The sequence below is a fragment of the Myotis nattereri genome (genome assembly GCF_964212035.1).
Source record: "Myotis nattereri genome assembly, chromosome: 5".
In the NCBI taxonomy this organism is placed as follows: domain Eukaryota; kingdom Metazoa; phylum Chordata; class Mammalia; order Chiroptera; family Vespertilionidae; genus Myotis; species Myotis nattereri.
In genome coordinates this window covers 14,845,189-14,866,284 of record NC_138080.1, presented here as the reverse complement: position 1 = coordinate 14,866,284, position 21,096 = coordinate 14,845,189, and the positions used below count along the sequence as shown (strand labels likewise).

The 21,096-nt window shown below is 54.4% G+C and overlaps 2 protein-coding genes across 2 annotated transcripts in view; one reads left to right on the top strand and one right to left on the bottom strand.

Moving 5' to 3' along the window:
* Positions 1-779: 779 nt before the first annotated feature.
* Positions 780-12,445, top strand: R3HCC1 (R3H domain and coiled-coil containing 1; the record flags this gene model as incomplete). The annotated part of the gene is made up of 9 exons (XM_081091312.1): positions 780-786; positions 5,115-5,248; positions 5,517-5,644; positions 6,045-6,182; positions 6,958-7,561; positions 8,530-8,702; positions 10,583-10,653; positions 11,173-11,268; positions 12,139-12,445. 9 exons carry the CDS (start codon positions 780-782, stop codon positions 12,273-12,275), a joined length of 1,488 nt encoding a protein of 495 aa, XP_080947438.1. The 3' UTR covers positions 12,276-12,445.
* Positions 12,446-13,410: 965 nt separating this feature from the next.
* LOXL2 (lysyl oxidase like 2) overlaps positions 13,411-21,096 on the bottom strand; it is a gene marked incomplete at its 5' end in the record, with an annotated part of 65,523 nt that continues 57,837 nt past the window's right edge. The window contains 4 exons of the mRNA XM_081092813.1: positions 13,411-14,290; positions 15,008-15,119; positions 18,358-18,494; positions 19,587-19,702. Of these exons, the coding sequence (XP_080948939.1) occupies positions 14,211-14,290; positions 15,008-15,119; positions 18,358-18,494; positions 19,587-19,702 (445 nt within the window). The 3' untranslated portion in view covers positions 13,411-14,210. The remainder of the gene's footprint in view (positions 14,291-15,007; positions 15,120-18,357; positions 18,495-19,586; positions 19,703-21,096) is intronic.

The window sequence follows — 21,096 nt, the reverse complement described above, 5'->3', positions numbered from 1 at the left end:
TCGCAATCTGTTGGTTTACCCGTTGTGACAGAGAAATCAGGCTTTCTTTTATTTCCTTGGGAATGTGAAGCAGTTAACTGAAATTTTCCTCTTCTCCCCACCCCCCAAGAGAATCTTCCAACACACTCTTATCCTCTATCTTTTTTCTGCTGTGCTTTTCTTTATTTGTTGCTGTGGAATTCTGCATATCCTGTACGCTTTTTTGTTCTGTGTTTTTTTTCCCCCCTCTGAATGAGGACCATCCTATCGTCACCTGCTGTTTGTCCGCACATAGTGTGGGTAGATGCATTCTGGTCCTTCCTCATCTACTTAGGCACCCCAGTGTGGAGGTCTTCTGTACAGCTTCTGAGTTACCCCCAACCGGGCCACGGATTGAACCTGCAACCCAGGTAACTGCCCTTGACCAGGAATCGAACCTGCAACCCTTTGGTGCTCAGGCCGACACTCTAACCGCTGAGAAACACCGGCCAGGGATGGAGAACTTTGTTTCTGAATGTGTTGAATTCCTCTCTCGTGGACCAGCTCCAGGGAGGTGGAGACACAGCTTGTTTCCTGGGTTTTAGGTTTGCCCCTCCACTTTGAGGCGAGACGGTGACTCTGTTGAGAAAGCGGGGCCTTTGTTTCCAGTCAGCATGCATATTTCTCCCAGGTTGTATCTGGTCCACAGCTGCTAACTGGGCTTGCCTCTGAGGCTCACACCTCTCAATCAGGAAGGCCTGGTTGTGAACGCCATTGTATAAACACTCTCTCAGGTCTGCTCCCACTTTGATTAAGCCAGCATGGAGTGTGGGTGGGGCTGGCAGAGTCAGAACCCAACTGGGTGGCCCATATCCTCCTGCTGCCCTCTCATTCTCTGCCCCCTGTCCCCAGGGGCTGGATGCCTCTCCAGGATGGAGGCGTGGGGCAGGGGACCTGTCAAGCCTTCAGAATCAGCTCTCACCGTCATGCCTCCCCACCCAGAGGCTAATGACTTGACTCCCTGAGTTCTCTTTGCACTTGGTCTTGTCTTTAGTCTAGGTCCTTTTTATTCTTGAAAAAAAAACTATTGGAAAGATAGTGTTTGTGCTATAATACCACCATCATTTTTAGAAATACTCTGGGAAAAGCTGCAAGGGGGCAAAATGCATCGTAGTTTTTCTCCTTTTTTTCTGTTTCCAGCCTCTTGTCCCACCTGGCCTTTTGAGTCTACCCTGCCCTGACCTCGCCCACACAGCCTACCTCAGAGCCCACTCAGGCTCTCCTACCCCCGAGGGTCCTAGGCCTGGAACTTAAATGCTGGAAGCTCAGGGCCCTCCTTGGCTCTAAGCTTCTGGATTCAGGATGGTCAAGGGGATTACAGTTCAGCACCTTTCAGAAAACAGTAGGATGGATTTCAACCTTGGTCTCCCAGGTTATTATAGCCCCTTGTTCCTTGGTAAGAATTACAAGCCCTCTTTAAGATGGGTGGCGGAGTTTTTTCTGGACGTAGCAGGTAGTATAATTTGATGGCTTGCAAATCACCATGTGAGTGGCTACCCTGCCTGCCACCCACAAAGCTGGGGCAGCTTGTAAGTGGTTTGGACCTTTGCAGGTTCCATCAATGAGGAAGGGAAGTGATGCACAAAAGGTAGAGAAATATCTGGTGCCCACTTAAATGCCCCAATCAAAAGATATAAGGTAGCTGAATCAGATGAGAAAACAAGATGCATTTATGCACATACTGTCTAAAAGAGACTCACCTCAAAATGAAAGATACACACAGACTACAAGTAAAGGGATGGAAAAGGACATTTCACGCAAATGGAAAGGGAATAAAAGCTGGGATAGCAATACTTACCTGTATATCTGAAAGAATAAGCTTTATAACAAAGGCCATAGTAAGAGACGAAGGAGGACACCACATAACGATAAAGGGAGCAATCCAACATGAGGATATAACACTTGTAAACATTTATGCACCCAACATACGAGCACCTAAATTTGTAAAGCAAATCTTGATGGACATAAAAGGAGAGATTGACAGCAGTACAGTCATAGTAGGGGATTTTAACACCTAATTGACATCAATGGACAGATCTTCCAGACAGAAAATCAACAAGGAAACAGCAGCCTTAAATGACACACTAGATCAGATGAATTTAACTGATATCATCAGAGCATTTCACACCTAAGTAGAGAATATATATTCTTTTCACATGCACATGGAAAATTTTCTAGGAGACACCACATATTAGAACACAAAACAAGTCTCAATAAATTTAAGAAGATTGAAATCATATCAAGCATCTTCTCTGACCATAATGGTATGAAACTAGAAATTAATCACAAGAAAAAGCACACAAACACATGGAGGCTAAATCACATACTACTAAACAACGAATGGGTTAACAACGGGATCAAGGAAGAAATCAAAAGGTACCTTGAAACAAATGAAAATGAACACACAACAAACCAAAATCTATAGTTCACAGCTTAAATAATGCTAAGGGGAAACTCATAATAATACAGGCGTGCCTCAACCAACAAGAAATATCTCACACAATCTAACTTTATACCTAAAGGAACTAGGAAAAGAACAATAAACAAAGCCCAAAGTGAGTAAAAGGAAGGAAATAATAAAGATTAAAGCAAAAATAAACAAAATAGAGTCTTTAAATAAACAACACAAAAGATCAATGAAAGCAAGAGTTGGTTCTTTGAAAAGATAAACAAGGTTGACAAACCATTAACCAGACTCATCAAGAAACAAAGAGAGATGACCCAAATAAGTAAAATCAGAAATGAAAGAGGAAAAGTAACAACTGACACCAAAGAAATACAAAAGATTATAAGAAAACATTACAAACAACTACATGTCAACAAATTGGACAATCTGGAAGAGATGGATAAATTCCTAGAAACATACAATCTTCCAAAATGAATCTGAAAGAATCAGAAAATCTGAATAGATAGGTTACAAGTTATGAAATTGAAGCAGTGATAATAATAAAAAAAATTCCCAACAAACAAAAGTCCTGAATCAGATGGCTTCACAGGTGAATTTTATCAAACATTCAAAGAAGAACTAACACCTATCCTTCTCAAACTCTTTCATAACATTCAAGAGGAGGGAAGACTCCCAAGCTCATTTTACGAGGCCAGCATCCTAATTCTAAAACCAGATAAAGACACTACAAAGAAAGAACATTATAGGCCAATATCCCTGATAAACATAGATGCAAAAATCCTCAACAAAATATTAGCCAACAGGATCCAGCAATACATTAAGAAGATCATACACCATGATCAAGTGGGATTTATTCCTGGGATGCAAGGTTGGTACAATATCTGCAAATCAATAAACATGATACATTGCATAAGCAAAATTAAAAACAACAATACATGATCATTACAATAGGTGCAGAAAAAGCATTTGATAAAACCCAGCACCCATTTATGATAAAAACAAACAAACAAACACACACAATCCAACTCTTGGCAAAGTGGGAATAGAGGGAGCATATATCAATATAATAAAGGCCACATATGACAAACCCACAGTAAACATCATACTCAAAGGGGAAAAACTACAAGCATGTTCCTTAAGATTGGGAACAAGACAGGGATGTCTGTTTTCACCACCCTTATTCAACATAGTACTGGAAGTGCTAGCCACAACAATCAGACAAGAAGAAGGAAAAAAAAAGCATCCAAATTGAAAAGGAAAAAGTAAAACTGTCATTATTTGTAGATGACATGAGACTGCATATAGAAAACCCTAAAGATTCCACCAAAAACTTACTAGAACTGATAAATGAATTCAGTAAAGTAGGAGGATATAAAGTAAATATCCAGAAATTGGTTGCATTTTTAATCGCCAATAATTAACTATCAGAAAGGGAAATTAAGAAAACAATCCTATTCACATTTGCTTCAAAAAGAATAAAATAACTAGGAATAAATTTAACCAAGGATGTAAAAAACCTGTACTTAGAAAATTATAAGACACTGAAGAACGAAATTGAAGAAGCATATACTGTGTTCATGGATAGGAAGAATTAACATCATTAAAATGTCCATACAGCCCAAAGCAATCTATAGATTCAACGCAATTCTTATCAAGATACCAATGGTGTATTTCACAGAACTAGAACAAATAATCCAGAAATTAATATGGAACCATGAAAGTCCCTGAATAGTCACAGCAATCTTGAGAAAGAAGAACAAAGTTGTAGGACTCATGCTACCTGATATCAAACTATACTACAAGGTCCTAGTAATAAAAAACATCATAGTACCGGCATAAAAAGAGATATATAGATCAATGGAACAGAATACAGAGCCTAGTAATAAACTCTCACCTTTATAGTCAAATGATATTTGACAAAGGAGGCAAAAACATACAATGGAGTAAACGTTGTCTATTCAATAAATGGTGTTGGGAACTTGGACAGATATGTGCGAAAAAATGAAACTCGACCACCTTCTTACACCGCACACAAGAATAAATTAAAAATGGATTAAAGACTTAAATGTTAGACTTGAAACCATAGTAACCATAGACGAAACCAAAAACAGTAAAATCTGGGACATTTCTCGTAGCAACATTTTTTCAGATCTATCTCCTAGGGCCAGGGGAAAAAACAAACAAATGGGGAGATAAATGGTGATGGATGGAGACTTGGGGTGGTGAATACACAATACAGTGCACAGAGGATGTGGAATTGCACCTGAAACCTGTATAATTTTGTTAACCAGTCTCACCCCAATAATTCAATAACAAGGAATAAAAAAAGAAGAGAGAAATATTTTTGGTGCCCAGACACTTCCTTTCTCTTTGTTACTCTGTTACTTCCCTAGGGAGGGAAACAAGGAACCGGAAAATCTGGTACCCGCAAGGCCTATATAGGTGCCACTCAGAACTGTTGGCTGGATTTAGAACACAGTGTGCGCTCAGGGGCACAAAAAAAAAAAAAAAAAAAAAAAAAAAAATCAATGACACGCCCTCCGCTATTTGTGCAATGCCTCCCCCGGGCCGCGCAGTGGCGCTGCGCCTCCGTCGAGGCTTTTGTCGGGCGCGAAGGGGCGCGCAGACTTCTGGGGATCCTCCGACCGTCGGCGGCGCACTGGGCGGCTGCGGTGAGGGCTGCGGTGAGTGCGGCGGGCGGGCCTGGGGCGGGGGCCCTCCATCGCGCCGGCCCGCGCTCTCCGGCTCCCTGGCTCCGGGCTGGGGAGGGCCGACCGCGCCCCCCAAGAGGCTCGAGGCGGCCCGGCCCGAGCCCTAGAGCCGGTGAGCCTGGGGCGACCGTGCGCAGGTTGGGCACAAAGGCCCCGCAACATCGGGCTCGGGTGCGGGGCGGCGTGCGCCAGCGGGGGCGGGACCCCTCGGTGCAGAGCTGCTGTTGGGCCGGGAGGTCTGGGCACGCTCCTTCCCCGCCTCGGAGCCTCGGAGAAGAGACCTGCACACGATGCCTCGAGTCCCTTGCAGCGCCGACACTGCGGGGCTGGCGTGGCTCGGCCCTGTGCCCTGATCCTGCCCCTGGCCGTCTGCCCCACAGGCTCTCCCACCCTTCACCCTGGCCCTCCTTTGCTTGGATGGCGTCTTCCTCTCCCCGACGGAGAATGACTTCGTGCAGCGCGTCCAGGAAGAGCTGGACCGCTTCCTGCTGCAGAAGCAGCTGTCCAAGTAAGAGTGTCGGAGGGGCCCGCCCTGCTGCCAGGAAGGACAGGGTGCACCCCGCCCCCCTGCCCCTTCCCCAGTGGTGCCTCCAGGGTCGCGGGCCTGCAGTCGTCTTTGACCTTGGCCTGTAGGCTTCCCGATCTGCACTCTGGCCTCTCCCAGATACGTTTTTCATCTGTAATTCTGAGCGTTACCTGGAGACTGAAGGGGCCCAGCACAGGAATGGGGCCCGGACAGTAACTCCCTGTGAGAGCCGCTGTGCGCAGGCCCTTTGCAGTCAGCTCGAGACTCAAAGGGGCAGAGGGAGCCTGGTGTTAGGCCACCTTTACACTGGGAGCGCACCTGGGGGGTCAGGCCTCAGAGGCTGCGCCTGGCGCCCTGCTCAGACTCCTCTGCCCCTTCCCAGGGTCCTTCTCTTCCCCCCACTCTCCAGTCGCCTTCGGTACCTGATCCATAGGACGGCAGAGAATTTTGATCTTTTGAGCAGCTTCTCTGTTGGGGAAGGCTGGAAGAGGAGGACGGTCATCTGTCACCTGGACATCAGGTGTGTATCCTGCTGCCTTCCAGGGTCCTGGGTAGTTCCTTGTGGGTGTGGGCAGGTGAGTGATCTGATCAGCCTCTGGGAGGAGGGTGTGCAAGGCAGGGGGTGGGGGGGCCTGGCTTGTCAGGAAATTGGGGCAAAGAGCCCCCAGGCTGCTGCCTCTATCCCCAGCCTCAGTTGCTTCAAGTCAGCGGTGCTTGTTTCAGTAGTGGAATAGATGTGCATTGTTTGTGGAGTTCATTTAGCAAATTCAGCGATACTTGTTGGGCCAAAACAGAGAGAGAGAGAGAGAGAGAACGCAGTTTAAGCAATGAGGGTTCTGCGCATGACTCGGAGCGGGTGCCCCAGAGGCCATTCAATGAATGTGAGAAGCTCATCTGAGCCTTCACTCATCTCTGTCCATGTGCATCTCTTAGGATCTTACAATGACTAGAAGCCCTGTGTTTGCTTTTTTTTTTTTTTGGTTGCCAAAACCCAGGATCGAACCATGTTTAATATTTTCCTAATACTACCAGGTATTTACCTGGTACATAATGGAAGGTTCAGCCATCTCTAACGCAGTTTAAACACTGGAGGGAGAGCTTGGCTGCTTGGGGCTACATCAGAGATAGGGTTCAGCCTCTGCTAGGGTGCCTTCCTAAGGTATTTTCAAGGGTTTTGGCGTTGGGTTTTGCCTAATGCTGACTTGAGAGCCTCAGGCCTGAACGGCTGGTCGCTCCAGTAGATCATTTTCCTTGGGGCCCAGACATGCTCTGATCACCTTCTGTTCCCGCTTCAGGTTACCCAGTTCAGATGGACTCTCCGGACCCTGCCGCCCTCCTGCTTCCCACCCTAGCAAGTCCCGAGGTCCTTGGCCCACCTCAAACCAGGGACCGGCTGCTGGTCCCCGAGGGGCGCGGGCAGGCAGGGGGCGGGGGCATCGAGGACGCAAGCCGGACCAGGCTTTGTACGTGCCTCGGGTACTGCGCAAGCCAGAAGAATGGGCGCCAACCCCTCCCCCGGGGCACAAGGTTGAGGTTCCCGCTGGCAGACTCCTGGAAGAGCCTGGGGATGTCGGTGCTGGGGACCCCAATGCTGCTCAGGAACCTCCTGTGTTGAAGACTCAGGCAACAGAGGACCTACAGGGCCCCGGCCCACCATGCGAGAATGAGCAGCTGCAGGACCCAGGGGGAACTGAGCCCTCGGGGCCTGGGAGCCACTCAGGGACCGGAGACAGCCTGGAGAAGGCCACACAGCCTTTGTCCGGTGCGCAGCTGGACTTGGAAGAGGGGAATGGGAGTGAGCTGGAGAAGAGTGTGGCAGCAGAGGAGGAAGAGGAGGAGGTGGAAGTTGAGGGGCCTGGCAGCTTCTCCGAGGAAGATTACAGTGAGCTGCTGCAGGAGGTGATGAGCTCTTAAGCCCGGAAAAGGGAGGGCGGAAGTGAGGTGGGTGCAGTCCTGGGTGGCTGGGACCAAGGGTCATGGAGGGGCGGGGCACGAGCTGGCTGAGAAGGGCCGTGTGTTGGGTGATAGGGGTCCTTAAGGGGACTTGGAGGTAAAGCACGGGGCTTTGGCCCGAAGGAATCAGGACTGACACCGTGGAGGGAGGAGGCTCATGGGTATGGGGTCAGGGGTGTGGATTTGGGTCCCAGCTCAACCACATAGGAGCTATTTGACTACGGGCAAGTCCTTTTGCTTTTCTGAGTCTCGGTTTCCTCATCTGAAAAGCAGGTGCTACTACATCCTTCACAAGGTAGCAGATAGGATGTATGTGGGCTTGCTTTGTAAGGAACTGCAGATGTTGGTCATGAACTTTTTTCTTCCTCCTGAAGCTTTGTCTTACAAATCATGTTTGCTTGGAACAGTGTCTCCCTGAGACTGGCTGTGGTGGTCAGATGGGAGGGCAGGTGTGTTTTATTGCTATTTTATAGGTGAAGGATGGAGACCAGAAAGACTTGCTTAATATCACGTCATTCAGGAGGGAAGGAAAGATCCTGGACTTGCCCAGCTCTGTCTCTACTGACTGCATCTTTGGGCAGAATAACTTAATTTCTTGACTTACAGTGTCCCCTTCTGTGAAGCAGATATATAGAATAGAGCTTTCAGGATTCCATGAAACATAATGTGTGGGTGCCAGTCACCCAGTGGGGACTCCATAAAAGCAAGTTCCCTCACCCACTACCAGCCCTTCTCCATCTTCCACTCCTGTGTGCTGCCTTTCCTAGGCTCCTGCCAGGTGTGGCTCCCACGGGAACCCACCCTTAACACTAACCCCCTGCCCACCCAGAAGCCTGCAGGCCTCTGTGGGTTTGCAAGCAGTTGTGTGGAGCCCTGTGCCAGAGCTCCTGGCTAAACGGCCTGATCTCCCCCAGATAACGGACAACCTGACCCAGAAGGAGATTCAGGTGGAGAAGATCCATGTGGACACGTCCTCCTTCGCAGAGGAGCTGCCGGGAGAGCAGGACTTTGCCCACGTGGTGGAGATCTACGACTTTGACTCGACACTCAAGACGGAGGACCTGCTGGCAGCATTTTCCGAGTTCCAGTGAGTACAGGCCAGGCTTCGGGGAGGCAGAGGAGGCGGGGCGCTCCCTCTAGAGAGGACCTAGCACACGCCTTTGTTGTTGGGCCCCTCTCCCGGTGCCCAGCCACCTAGAAAGAAAGGCAGAAAGCAGATGCCAGTGCTGTGGGCTCCATACTTCTGGGCAGTTCAGCCTACTGGCCGTGCAGGGGAAGAGGAGAGCGGTTTTTGTTGTAGGCGTGTTCCAGAGGCCCTAGAGCTGGTCCTACTGGCACATGCAGCACCCTTGCAGGCCCACATGCCTGCCAGCCCCAGTGGGGCCCTCCTCCCCATGCAGGACGCAGGCAGCCCACTCCCCACCTCCTTGTTCCACATCCCAGCTACCCAGTCAGTCGGTCAACAGAATGAGGGCCATCTCCATGCAGGAACTGAGTCTGGGGAAGAATCAGGTGGAAATGGGAGCTGAAGGGATATACCCAGAGAAAAGACTTCTGTTCCCCCAAATTCCTTAACTCCAACTCCAGTCTTCTTTTTTTGTTTTTAATGCTCATTTTCCTTTCGCCAGTCCCCCTTCTCTTCCTACATATGCTTTTAAAAATCCCTTTCCTGCCCTAGCCGGTATGGCTCAGTGGATAGAGCATAGGCCCCCAAACTAAAGGGTGCTGGGTTCAATTCCAGTGAAAGGCACGACCTCAGTTGCAGGCTCCATCCCCAGCCCTGTTCAGAGCGCGTGCGGGAGGCAACCAATCGATGTGATTCTCACATGGGTGTTTCTCTCTCTGTCTCTCCCGTCCCTTCCATTCTCTAAAAGTCAATGGAGCCCTACTCGGTTTTGCTCAATGGATAGAGCAGGTTTGGCTCAGTGGATAGAGCGTCAGCCTGCGGACCAAAGGGTCCCAGGTTCAATTCTGGTTAAGAGCACAAACCTTGGTTGTAGGCTCCTCCCCGGCCTGGAGGCAACCAATCGATGTGTTTCTCTCACATCGATGTTTCTGTCTTTCCCTCTTTTTTTTTTTAATATATTTTATTGATTTTTCACAGAGAGGAAGGGAGAGAGATAGAGAGTTAGAAACATCGATGAGAGAGAAACATCGATCAGCTGCCTCCTGCACATCTCCTACTGGGGATATGCCCGCAACCCAGGTACATGCCCTTGACCGGAATCGAACCCGGGACCTTTCAGTCCGCAGGCCGACGCTCTATCCACTGAGCCAAACCGGTTTCGGCTGTCTTTCCCTCTTATACTCTCCTTAAAAATCAGTGGAAAAATATCCTCGGGTGAGGATTAACAAAAGGAAATAAAATCAATGGAAAAAATATTCTCAGGTGAGAATTAACAAAAATAAGTAAATGAATAAATAAAAATCCCCTTTTCCACGTGGCCAACCTGGGGCACCTGTGACTTCTTCAGCCAGCGTAGCCTTGGCCCGCAGAGGAGCGGGGCGGGAGCTGCTGTGTGGCCTCAGACTCGGGGCTGCTTGCCTGAGCACCGGGAGGAAAGTTGATGGGGAGCAGTAACACACACATGCGGATTTTAGGTCCTGTCCCTTGTCCCTGCCACACAACCCTTTTGTCTCCAGCCTCCGCCCCCACGCCCTTGGGGGCTGTGCCAGCGCCAGTAGGAGCCTCCATCCCCCTGGGTGTTGTGACTTTGAGCTCTCTCAGTCCTGGCTTCGCCAGACCCAGGAGTAGGGACCGTTGGTCGGGTGGTTGGTCTTGCTGAAGCCAACCACATGGTCTTCAGAGAAGGTCTGTTGCGAATGATTGTCTCCTTCCCTGAGGAGATGGAACTTGTCTTGGGCTCGTAGTGTCTGTGGATTGGAGGTGGGAGGGAACTTCCTTTCACAGAAAGGGTTGTGCCCGTTTGCTGTCATAGTCTCTCTGCCTCCTCTTCCCCGCCTCAGAGAGAAGGAGTTGAAGATTCAGTGGGTGGACGACACGCATGCGCTCGGCGTCTTTCCCTGCCTGGCCTCAGGTAGGCGGCTTCACGTGGGCTCGGCCCTTTCTCTGTCACTGAAAGGGAGCGGCCCTGGTCTCCCTGGTGTCGACCGCCCGGGTCCAGGTTGCAGCCCACTCCCGGCCCTGATGCAGGAGCCCAGGGAGCAGGGTGGGCCCGGCCAGGCAGTCACAGCCTTTCCTATTCACGTTAGTGCCCTCCGTCCAGAGGCTCTGGGTGCAGGTGACACTGACCACATGTCACAGGCCAAGCCCTTGGTGCTTCCACGTGTTGAAAGTGCTGTTTTTCTAGGTCTAAAGCAGCGCAGGGCGGAGGGTGGAAGCTGGGCTCACAGGTTTTCCCTCTGAGTACCAGGCGGGGCCATGCAGGCATGTGGGTGGGCAGCTGGCACAGTGGCCTCCAGGCAGCCCTGTCCCTGGGCTTTGAACGGGCCCATGAAGTGACTGCGTTGGTTTTGGGTGGTATGTGTGCTCCTGGGCCCTGAGGGGGCCTTTCCAGGAAGAGGCGAGGATGGCTCCAGATGTTTTCTTTCCACAGCTGCTGAAGCCCTGACCAGGGAGTTCTCAGGGCTCAAGATCCGGCCCCTCACACAGGGAAGCAAGCAGTCGAAGCTGAAAGCCTTGCAGAGGCCAAGTAAGGGAGCGGCTGTCCCGCGGGGCAGGCCATGTGCGTCGGTCAGCCCGCCTTGTTCAGCTCTCTGCTTGAGGACCCCTGAGCTCAATGGCCAGTGGGGTGCTCCTCCCACACCCGGGTGCCGGGGACGCCCAGCAGGCATCTGCCAGCTGCCCTGTTCGGGGCTTGCCCTCCCGCTCACACCTGCTCAGGGAGAAGCTGGGTCTTTTCCGCAAGTCCGTGGGAACCATGTTGAGCAGTGGGTAAAAGTCCACCCTGCGTGTGATCCTGGCTTTGTCACTTATTTAAGTTGACCTTGAGTGAGCCACCTAATGTCTGCGAGTTGGTTTCTTTCTCTGTACAATAAGCAGATCATACAGAGTATGCTGGCGGCGTAGATACAAGAGCCTGGCAGACCCACCGGGAGAGGAGAGGCACACAAAAGGTGCCAAATAAGTGACGGCTCCTCCCCGGCCCCTTCTCCTTCCAGAAAGCATGATGGGGACTTGTAGAGGCCAGCAATACTGGCCCAGAAGAGGCCTGCCGACGCCCTCCACATTCTGGATCGTGTGGCCTTTGCCCCCTGTTTCTTGGGGACAATAAATACCCTGTCTGTCCCAGAGCTCTCGGTGTCCCACCTTGACGTGATTTCCCTCCCACGTGGCCCTACAGAGCAGGGAGGTGTACTGTGGAGGTGGAGAAACGGGCAGGGCACAGAGAGGTGGCAGGATTAGGTCAGGACCCGGCAGCCCGAGGCGGGCTCCTCTGGCCAGGCTGTGGGCACATGGGTCCTAGAGGTTGGCTCAGATGGCCTCTGAGGCTGCTGTCACTGGGAGGGGAGGTGGTCATGGTCTTGAATTCGAGTCCCCACCCCACGGGGTTTCCTTTCAGAGCTCCTGCGTCTGGCGAAGGAGAGACCACAGACAAGTACAGCCGTGGCCCGGAGGCTGGTGGCCCGGGCCCTGGGGCTTCAGCACAACAAGAAAGAGCGGCCTGCTGTTGAGTCTCCTACCTCCCCGAGGCCCTGAGAGGCCCAGCCAGCCTGGACCAACACCCCGTGACAAGCTGGTACCTCAACACCACAAGCCTTTACAGAGCAGCCCTGTCCTCCCGTTGGAGCGTCACTGTGGGGCGTGGTGGGCTTCAATTTGGTCTACTTCCAGAATTTGAGAAAAAATAAACACTTAAAGTTGTCATACTCTGCCCTGGCTGGTGTTGCTCAGTGGTTAGATCGTCAGCCTGCATGCCAAAGGGTCATGGGTTTGATTCCCAGTCAAGGGCACCTTCCTGGGTGGCAGGTTCCATCCCTGGCCTGGCCGGGGAGCATGTGGGAGGCAACCAATTGATGTGTCTCTCTTTCCCCCTCCCTCCATCCCGCCCTCTCTTCCACTCTCCATGGGAAAAATACCCTCAGGGTGAGAATTAAGAACAAAAATTCCATGATTGCTTCAAAATACGGTCTGCCGTGGGACACTAGGGGGCGCTGTTTGCCTCCCATTTTAGACCTGGGGACACTGAAGAAACTCACAAGACTGCCTGGAGGGGTTCCGCTGGGCCCGGAGGCATTTTTGCGCAGAACCTGCCCAGCTTGGGGAGGAGGTTGCACCGGTTGTGTGACCCCTGTGCGGTTTCCCCTCATGAGCTGGGTGCCCTAACCTGCTTTGGGGGGTGCAGAGAGGCTGTGGCTGTGGCTATGCTGATGGCCCACCCTGGACCGGCCCCAATGTCTCCTGTCGGCACAGCTCCAAAGGGCTCCGTGCAGAAATAAACACGAACAAGGCCACGTGGTGAACTCTCAAGTGGCCACCGAGTTTGCCTCCCCCACAAGAGCAGCTGCACGGACAGGCCCCGGAGCACTGCTTTCTGGTTTGGACGGAGCCGTGTCGAGGCTAGGTGTCCCTTCGGGCCTAACCACTGCTGTGCCCCCGACAAAAACCAGCAAAAAGCAAGAGCTCAGGAGAGGTGGTGACTTGTGTTTTTGTGACCTTAAGCAGCTCTCGAGGGGCAGGTGTTGCTCCTTTGGGGGTGTATGGAGGGGACCCCCTGCAGCCACACCAGACCCCAGCTGTGCGGGAGTGGACCCGAGGGCACAAGGCTCCCGGCTGACTACACAGGCGCTCTGCTGCTCAGGGGCGGGGCCGCGGTCCAAATGAAACACAGACGCACGTCGTCAATGTTTTATTCCAAGTTTCAAGTATGTGTAAGTGTCGGTGATGACACGGTGTTCCGCGAGTGTCCTCGTCACCCGGGACCCTGGTTATAGCACCGTTAGCAGTTACCCGCCGCCTCGCAAGGACAGAAACGGGAGCCACACAGGTGGGCGGGTTTTCCTTTGAGCTATATTTTCAAAGGCCTAGATCGCCAATATTAAATACCACTACTTTGTGTGTCAAAGTCCATGAAAATATAATACAATAATGTCTTGAAAATAGGAGGCAGGGGGTGCGGGGAGAAGCACCAACTCTGAGCTCACCTCTCAGAAAACATGTGGCAGCTTATTTTATACGTGGGCAGGACGGAGGGGGGAGAGGCAGTGTAGCTGGACGAGAGCTCTACACATTCAAGTTGGCTGGAAACGACCTAAGAGGAGGAGCGCGGCAGCCTGACCCCTCAGGTTTAAGCTGGCGTCACCAAAGTGGCACCTGAGGAGGAACTGGCCCCATGTTATCAGTGGTCAGCAGAGCAGGGTGGTTGGTGTCAGGCTTGGGGGCGGTGGTTTGGATGGGACACGTTGATGACAACCGGGGGTCCCGGACAGGATGGCTGGTGCGCTGCTCCCACGGCCTGCGGACACTCCCTCCCGGAGGCTGCCGGGCTCTGCAGCAGCCCCAGCAAGTCAGGGGCACCCCTTCCTCTTGAGTGTGGCCGTGGCCGCAGGGTCCGGATGGCGGGCGGGCGGGCGGGCGAGGGGAGGGTGGCGTCCATCGGTCAGAGCCCGCAGGCGGGAGCGGCCCGCAGCTGCCTTACCGCGGGGAGAGCTGGTTATTTATGAGTCCACTGAAGTGTTCAAACTTCTTTTCCGTCTCTTCACTGAAGGAACCACCTGAGGGGTGGGCATCGGAGAGACAGAGTTTAGCACATCAGACGCGCGGCCCTCGCCCTGGATGAAATGGTCAGCCGCCGGCCTGGGGGCCTGGAGCCACCGCCCTCCACCGGGGGGCTTGCCGGGCACCTCTATGGGCACCACCGGGCAGCACCAGGCAGCACCAGGTGCTCTGGGAGTGGAGCGAAGGGGCGGATGAACACCGTGGGCTCAGGCTGCCCTCACCACAAGCGAGGACCACCACTTGCTGCAGGGGAGAAGGCTCGGCCGCCCTCCCGTGCCCCAGGTTGTGTAACGCAAGGAAAGCTTTTCTGGCGACCAAGGCCACATTGGTTCACTAGTGTCTCGTTCCGGGCAAGAAAACGATAGAGTCACAGGCTGCTGCCGCCCACAGGTGTGAGGTCACATGCACGATGAGGTGTGGCCTCAGCTCCCGCCCCCAAATAGCGGTGGGGTCTGTGCTGGCCGCTGGGTCTGTGCCGCCCCCTCGGCCAGGCTGGTGTGAAAGCCCAACCCGCAGCCAGGCCATTCGTGTGTCCCCTGCGTGGGAAGGGGAGGCTGGCGGCATCCCGAGCTCTGCACCCAAATTAGGGAGCTGCTCTTGCTCCTTGAGAAAGCAGGGACACCCTTGCCTGTCCCACGGGGGGCGGGGGTGGGGGGCCTGGCAGACCCGGTGGGGGGGGGGTCCCGCCCGGGGGGCTCGTCCAGGGGCCTCACCTATGTGGCAGTTGTACATCCAGATGCGGTGGCCGTCGTAGCGAGTCCTGCACTTCATGATGTTGTTGGTGTAGTCAGACTCTGCCACCTCGTAGTTGGGGTTAATGACAACCTGGGGGAGAGGTGGTCGGACTGGCTGTCGAGTCCTGCCTCAGCCACCCACCACCCAGCCAGGGCCCTGCCGAGGCCGGCGCTGCCTCCAGAGCCGGCAGCCTTGGGAGAGGGAGCGGGGCGGAGCTGCTCACGAGGAGCCAGCGCAGGACGGGCCAGAGCAGGCCAGGCAGGCCCTGGAGGAGGGAGAGGCCCATGACGTCAGTGTGGCTCACACACAGCCTGCCTAAAGCAGCCTTCGGAAGGGGGCTCCCTCTCCCGCTGCCCTGGGAGGCCTGAGGTGGGGAGCGGCAGGAGTCGGGGCCTAGGGAGGGCACAGAACAGACTGTTGAGGAACCGAAGGGGCAGGACGTGCGGAGACGGGAGGGGCCAGGACCGGCACCGAGGGAGGTGGGAGAAGGGCCGCCCTGCACATTGGAGACTGGACGCGGCTGCTGGCGGTGTCACTTGAAGTGTCCCTCCTGCTGTCTGGGCTTTGGTGTTGCTCCCAGTGGTTCCCAACCTTCCTAATGCCGTTCCTCATACAGTTCCTCATGTTGTGGTGACCCCCAACCATAAAATTATTTTTGTTTCTACTTCATAACTGCAATTTTGCTGTTATGAATCATAATGTAAATATCTGATATGCAGGATGTGTTTTCATTGTTCGCGACCCACAGGTTGAGAACCGCTGCTAGGCCGTCCCTGAGCCCTCCCTGGTCAGCCAGCCCAAGGGCCTGGGCTGTGGTGGAGACTGGACCCCCTTGCACCCCTTCTGTGGATCACCCCAGCTGAAGGGCATGGTCCAAAGGGCAGGAATAGGGAAGACTATCATGTAGAGAGGGTTTCTGTGAGGGACAGAAAAGGGACAGGAAAGGGACAGGAAAGGGAGACGGGAGTGAGGGACCCAGAGGAGAAAGGGAGGGGGAGGGGAGAATAGACCAGAGCTGCCCCTGGGCTGTGGGTGAGGCACTGGGGACAAATGACAGGTTTTCCCTTGAGGCCCTGCTGTGCCCAGCGGCTGAGGGACAGTGCTGCCCTGGGTCTGTGGGGATGAGGGAGCAGCATCCTGCCAGTGAAGGAACAGTTTCTAGGTTTGGGGCCTAAAGATCCTTCCGCCCAGGAGGGCTTGGATGGCCCTTTAGCAGGCTGGCTGGGCCTCTCAGAAGTGCCGACCGCCTGGGGCCCCGCATCTGGCCCTCTTGTCAGACCTGCCCCCAGGCCCTCTTGTCAGACCTGCCCCCAGGCTGTGTCCCACTTTGACACGGTCTTCTCTGCTAAGTCCAGTAAACGTCCCGCTCTGGGAAGGCCTTACTTTTCTTTATCTCTTTTCTACCCAACAACCTAGCTGTCCCCTGTGGCCTGCCCCCAGCCACGCATGACTCATAGCACAGGGCAAACAAACCTCGCCCACTGAGGCCTGTGTAGCTCTTTGCTCACAGATAGCTGCGCCCCCAGGGAGCCCACCCCACAGTGTAGCCACGAGGGCAGCAAGTACCGCCCGGGCTCATCTCTGGAGCCACCGGGGTCAGCTTGACCCACTTGGGGTGGGGGGTGGGGACTGAAATGTGTGGTCTCCACGATCCCATTGGATTCTCATTCTATGATTCCAAACCTGGAGAGGACCTGTGGGACGGGGCTTTAGTTTATTAGATAAAAGATCTGCTGTGAATCCAGGGACGGTGAGAAGGCAGCTAGAGCAAGGCCTCCAGGAACCTAGTCACCCAGGCAGCACCTCAGCCTTGGTGCACAGCCCCTCTGCCTGGGGCCTGCTGCCTGCCCCCCCCCCCCCAGCCCCCAACCCCGCCCCCGCCACATGCAGCCTTTCTGATGTCTGCATGGGGACCCACGTGGGAATGGGGAGGGCTGCACTACTGAAGCTTCGTGTCTACCCCAAGGGAAATATTCTTCTCCATTAATCAGAGGCATTAACGTGCCCACAGTGCACTAATTTGTGGGTTGTACAGTTCAGGAGAACGCAGACTATAGAGTAGGCGTGAGCTGGGTTTGCCTGGCTGTCAGATGAGTAACAGTGATGCCATCGCTGGTGATGACACCAGGCAGTGCCTGCCATCGGTCGCCGCTGGGCCAGTCATTACACAGAGGGCACCGTCAGGACAGAATGCACGATGGTACGCACGCACCCAGCAAAGTGACAGCAAACCTCCAACGCAAGCCGTCCTCCACGGCGTACGTGCACAGACACAGAGGTTCCGTTTTTAAAACACAGAGCACTGCCCTTTGGCGGGGCCGCTCCAAGTCTGTGGTTTTGGGCTTGTGGGTGGAAAAGTGCTTGGCTGTCTGATTCCTAGCCTCTGAAATTGCCAGGGAGACTCTTGAAGTCCCTCTGTGGTTACTTCTCTGCAGGTGTTGGTTCATCCCAGGGCTGCCATTGGGTGGGGACTGTGGGCGGGGCCCTGGGCTGGCTGAGTGCCCCCTGGGGAAAGCTTTCAAGGCACAATGACACATTTCTGGTCACCTACTTTGCCACCCATGGGGCAAGCTGGAAAGCAAGAAGGTGGGGAAATGAGAGGGTGTGAGGAAGCCTGTAAGGGCACAAGTGCACCTGCAAGCCAGGAGGGGAGACCCGGGGCGGTCTTGTCTCCCACGGGTCAGGGCCCTGGCTGGAGCATACAGCCACTTGCAGGAAGGTGGGGGGGGGGGGGGCCAAGCCTCCTTGATTCCTCCCCAGGGCTGGCCTTTCCCTGAGACGGAGTACGTGGAAGCCCTGGCAAGTGCACAGTCACTGGACAGGTTGTCTCTAGTGCCAGACATGCTCCCGTTATAACAGCCTTTTTCTGTGACTGCTTTCAGCCTTGACAGCACAGACCACGGCAGGGTAAGGACGCCGGGAGAAGCCTGGGGTGGGGTTGAGGGCTGAGAGTGTAGCTCCAAGGGGAGCAAACGGAGCTGGTGGCCTTAGCACCTGTGGGACAGATTCCTGGCCTGAGGACCACGTCTGGCTGCAGATGCATTTTGATTTGAAAGCACCAGATGTTAAGTGAATGGAGTGCCAACGTCTCAGGTCTGCAGTCCCCCTCCCGCCCCCCCGCCCTGCCCAGCCTGCCTGCCTCACATACTCAGGTTCCCGGACTGAGCGCACAGGCCTCGGGGCGCAGGACTCCTGCACTTTAGACAGCCTGGCCTCCATGTACGTGTTTTGTTTGGGCACCAACAGAAAGGAGGCTGCCCTCCCCTCCCTGGGAAAAAGATCCTTCCTTCCATCCGCCAGGGCCCAGAACGCCTTCCTACGCCCTCACCTGAAACAGGTAGTCTCCAGGCGGCACGTCGGTGATGTCCACCCACTGGCAGTCGATGTCATGGCGGTACACGTCCCAGCAGCCCATGGTGATGCCCTGCTCGCCAAAGTTGGCACACTCGTAATTCTTCTGGATGTCTGCAGGCAGGTGCCGAGGGAACCCGTCACCAGGCACACCTGGTGCCTCCGGCCTCTGTGCCACCCTCCCCACAGGACCTCAAACAGCCCTGCTGGGTGGGTGACATCCCAGACCCCACCCTCAGCATCTCCCTTCCTTCCCCAAGCCCCCCAGCCTCAGCTTCAGCAGGGCTCAGCATGCCACCCCATTGTGTGGTGTCTGATCCCCTCTCTTTCAATAGAACCCCTTACCCAATTTCCTCCCCACATCCCCACAGCCAGGGTCCCCCTCCTCCACGAAGCCTTCCCTGGCCACTATGGCCCACCTTGGCCTTTCTGAGGAACCACTGGCCTGGGAACGAAGCTCATGCTTGTCGGGAAAAGCCGTGACATTTAATGTTTAGCTTACTGTGGGGTCATCTTGTCTCTCTCTGGACAATCAGCACTTGAATTTGGGCTCAGGTCTGGTTGGTCTGTCTGACCCTGACTGGGCCAGCGGCTCATACGGCACACAGTAGGTGCTCAAAACCCACTTGTGTGGTCTCATGGCACATCAGTGGCGGCCACATTTATTGAGAGGCTGCCACGTCAGACACTATGAACTGGGTGTACCGAGAAGAATCCTGTATCTCCCCTTGAAGAGCCCCAGGCATGCCGGGCGGGCAGGTGCGCCCACAGTGCCGGTGGGCGGCCTCTTAGCTGTGTGAGCAGAGTGCTGCCTCTGCCTGAGGGAGCTGAGAGTCTGGGAGTTTCAGACGGGCTACTTTGAGCTCCAACTTGAAGGGTAAGAGCCTGTGGGGCAGGGGCACTTGGATTTGGGACACAGGGAGAATGGCTGTGCAGCCAGAGTGGGAGGGGACTATGTCTCTGGTCCAAGGGTTCTGTTAGAGCCTTACCAGTGCCCATCAGCATAACTCTGGGGATCCTGGCGCCTTTATAGCCAGGCCTTGCCCACACCCTGAGTGTAGCCATGGAAGCCCCCATAGAGAACGGTCATGTGGGGAGTCAGCAGTGGCCAGGGTCCAGCATCACACCTGGGCTCTGGGCTGGGTGGGCACAGCTGTTAGGGCATGGCGTCCCTCTGCAGCCCTCCCAGCACCCCCACAAAGATACCTCCTTCACATTCCGTGTCCTCCAAGCAGAAGCTGGCCTTGTGGCCCTCTGCCACCTTGGTGCCATTGAGGTTCAGGAGATCGTAGTGGGTGAACACTTCCATGCTGTGGTAGTGCCTGGGGTGGGAGACAGGGCCGGGGAGTTAGTTTGGGGAGCAACTGTCGCCTGCTAGCAACTGCCTGGCTGGCGATTTGCTTGTGGGGACACCTTGAGTAGCGTGGTCCAAAGGGGTGGCTGATGGGAGAGGAGGGGTGACGACATAAGGTGGTACCAGGGTGTTTACGTGGGGTCCAGAGTGAGGCAGCAGTTCCTGGGGCTCAGTTCTCTCATCAGCTAAATGGGAATAATAACGAACGGAATGCATGAGGTGCGGGAATTAGTGAGATGAATGGATGAGCACAGGGCCTGGTGTACAATAAGCTCAATAAACTAAGGTATCTGTTCTGAGTGCCTCTAACACCCCCTTCCCCCTCCAGCACTCCAGTGGCTCTCATAGCCCCTTCCTATTTGGTACCCGTCCCGCAGGCCAGTAAAAGTTACTGTTCGATGTCTTTTGAAAACTTTTTGAAGTGGGAATATGGTGGAGAGGGAAAGAAGAGGAAGGGGAGGGTCCGTGGAGTAGGGGAGAGGCAGATGAGCAGGCCCTAACGTGTCCCAGGGGCAGGCCGGCAGGAGCGGGAGCAGGGTGCAGGGTGGTCAGCCGCAGCTGGAAGTGAGCAGCAGGAAGTCTGCTCCCTGCACGGAGCAAATGCACACGAGGGGCCAGGCAGCTGCGGAGGGAGCGAAGCAGAGGAGGGGTTGCTGTGCAGCCGGCTCCCTGTTTGCATACAGCGCCCCTTCTCGCTGGGTGGGGATGGGAGGAATTGAGAACAGATGCAGATTCCTGGAAAGTGATGCATTTGGTGCAGAGCGCATGAGGGGGACGTGGCTGCGGGGGCCTCTGAGGCCCTGGCTGGCCCGGCCATCCTGAGCTGCAACGTGTGTGTCACAGCCAGCGACTACCGAACACGCCCGCCTCCCTCTCACGGGGGACATCTGGGAACGGGGGAAACGGACAAGGCGCCAAGGCACGGGAGCAGGAGCCCTTCCGCTGCCTACGCGTGACCAGAGTTGTCTCCTCGGGAAGAGAGAATGGCAGCACGGCCCCGCCTCAGGAGTAGGATCGGATCGGCAGGAGACAGTGCAGAAATGCCGAACCCTCGGCCGTGACAGGGGACACAGTGCCTGTCCACTCTCTCCTTATTGCCAACCTTCCCCTTAGTAAGAGGAGGAGTGTTTTTGTTATCACCACCACCGCTACCATTCCTGCCACTATTCCCAGGCCCACGGTGGCTTCTCCCCGCCCAGCCGCCTGGCTGGCCTCAGGCTCCCTCCGCTGGACCTGGCGCAGCAGAGGACGGAGGGAAGAGGGGGATTAGAAGGGTAGCTTTTCAGAGAGGAAATGAGAGGTTCTTTTCCTCTTCCTCCTCTGTTTGCCTTTGCTGAAAATAATGTCCTAAGTTCCTACGCT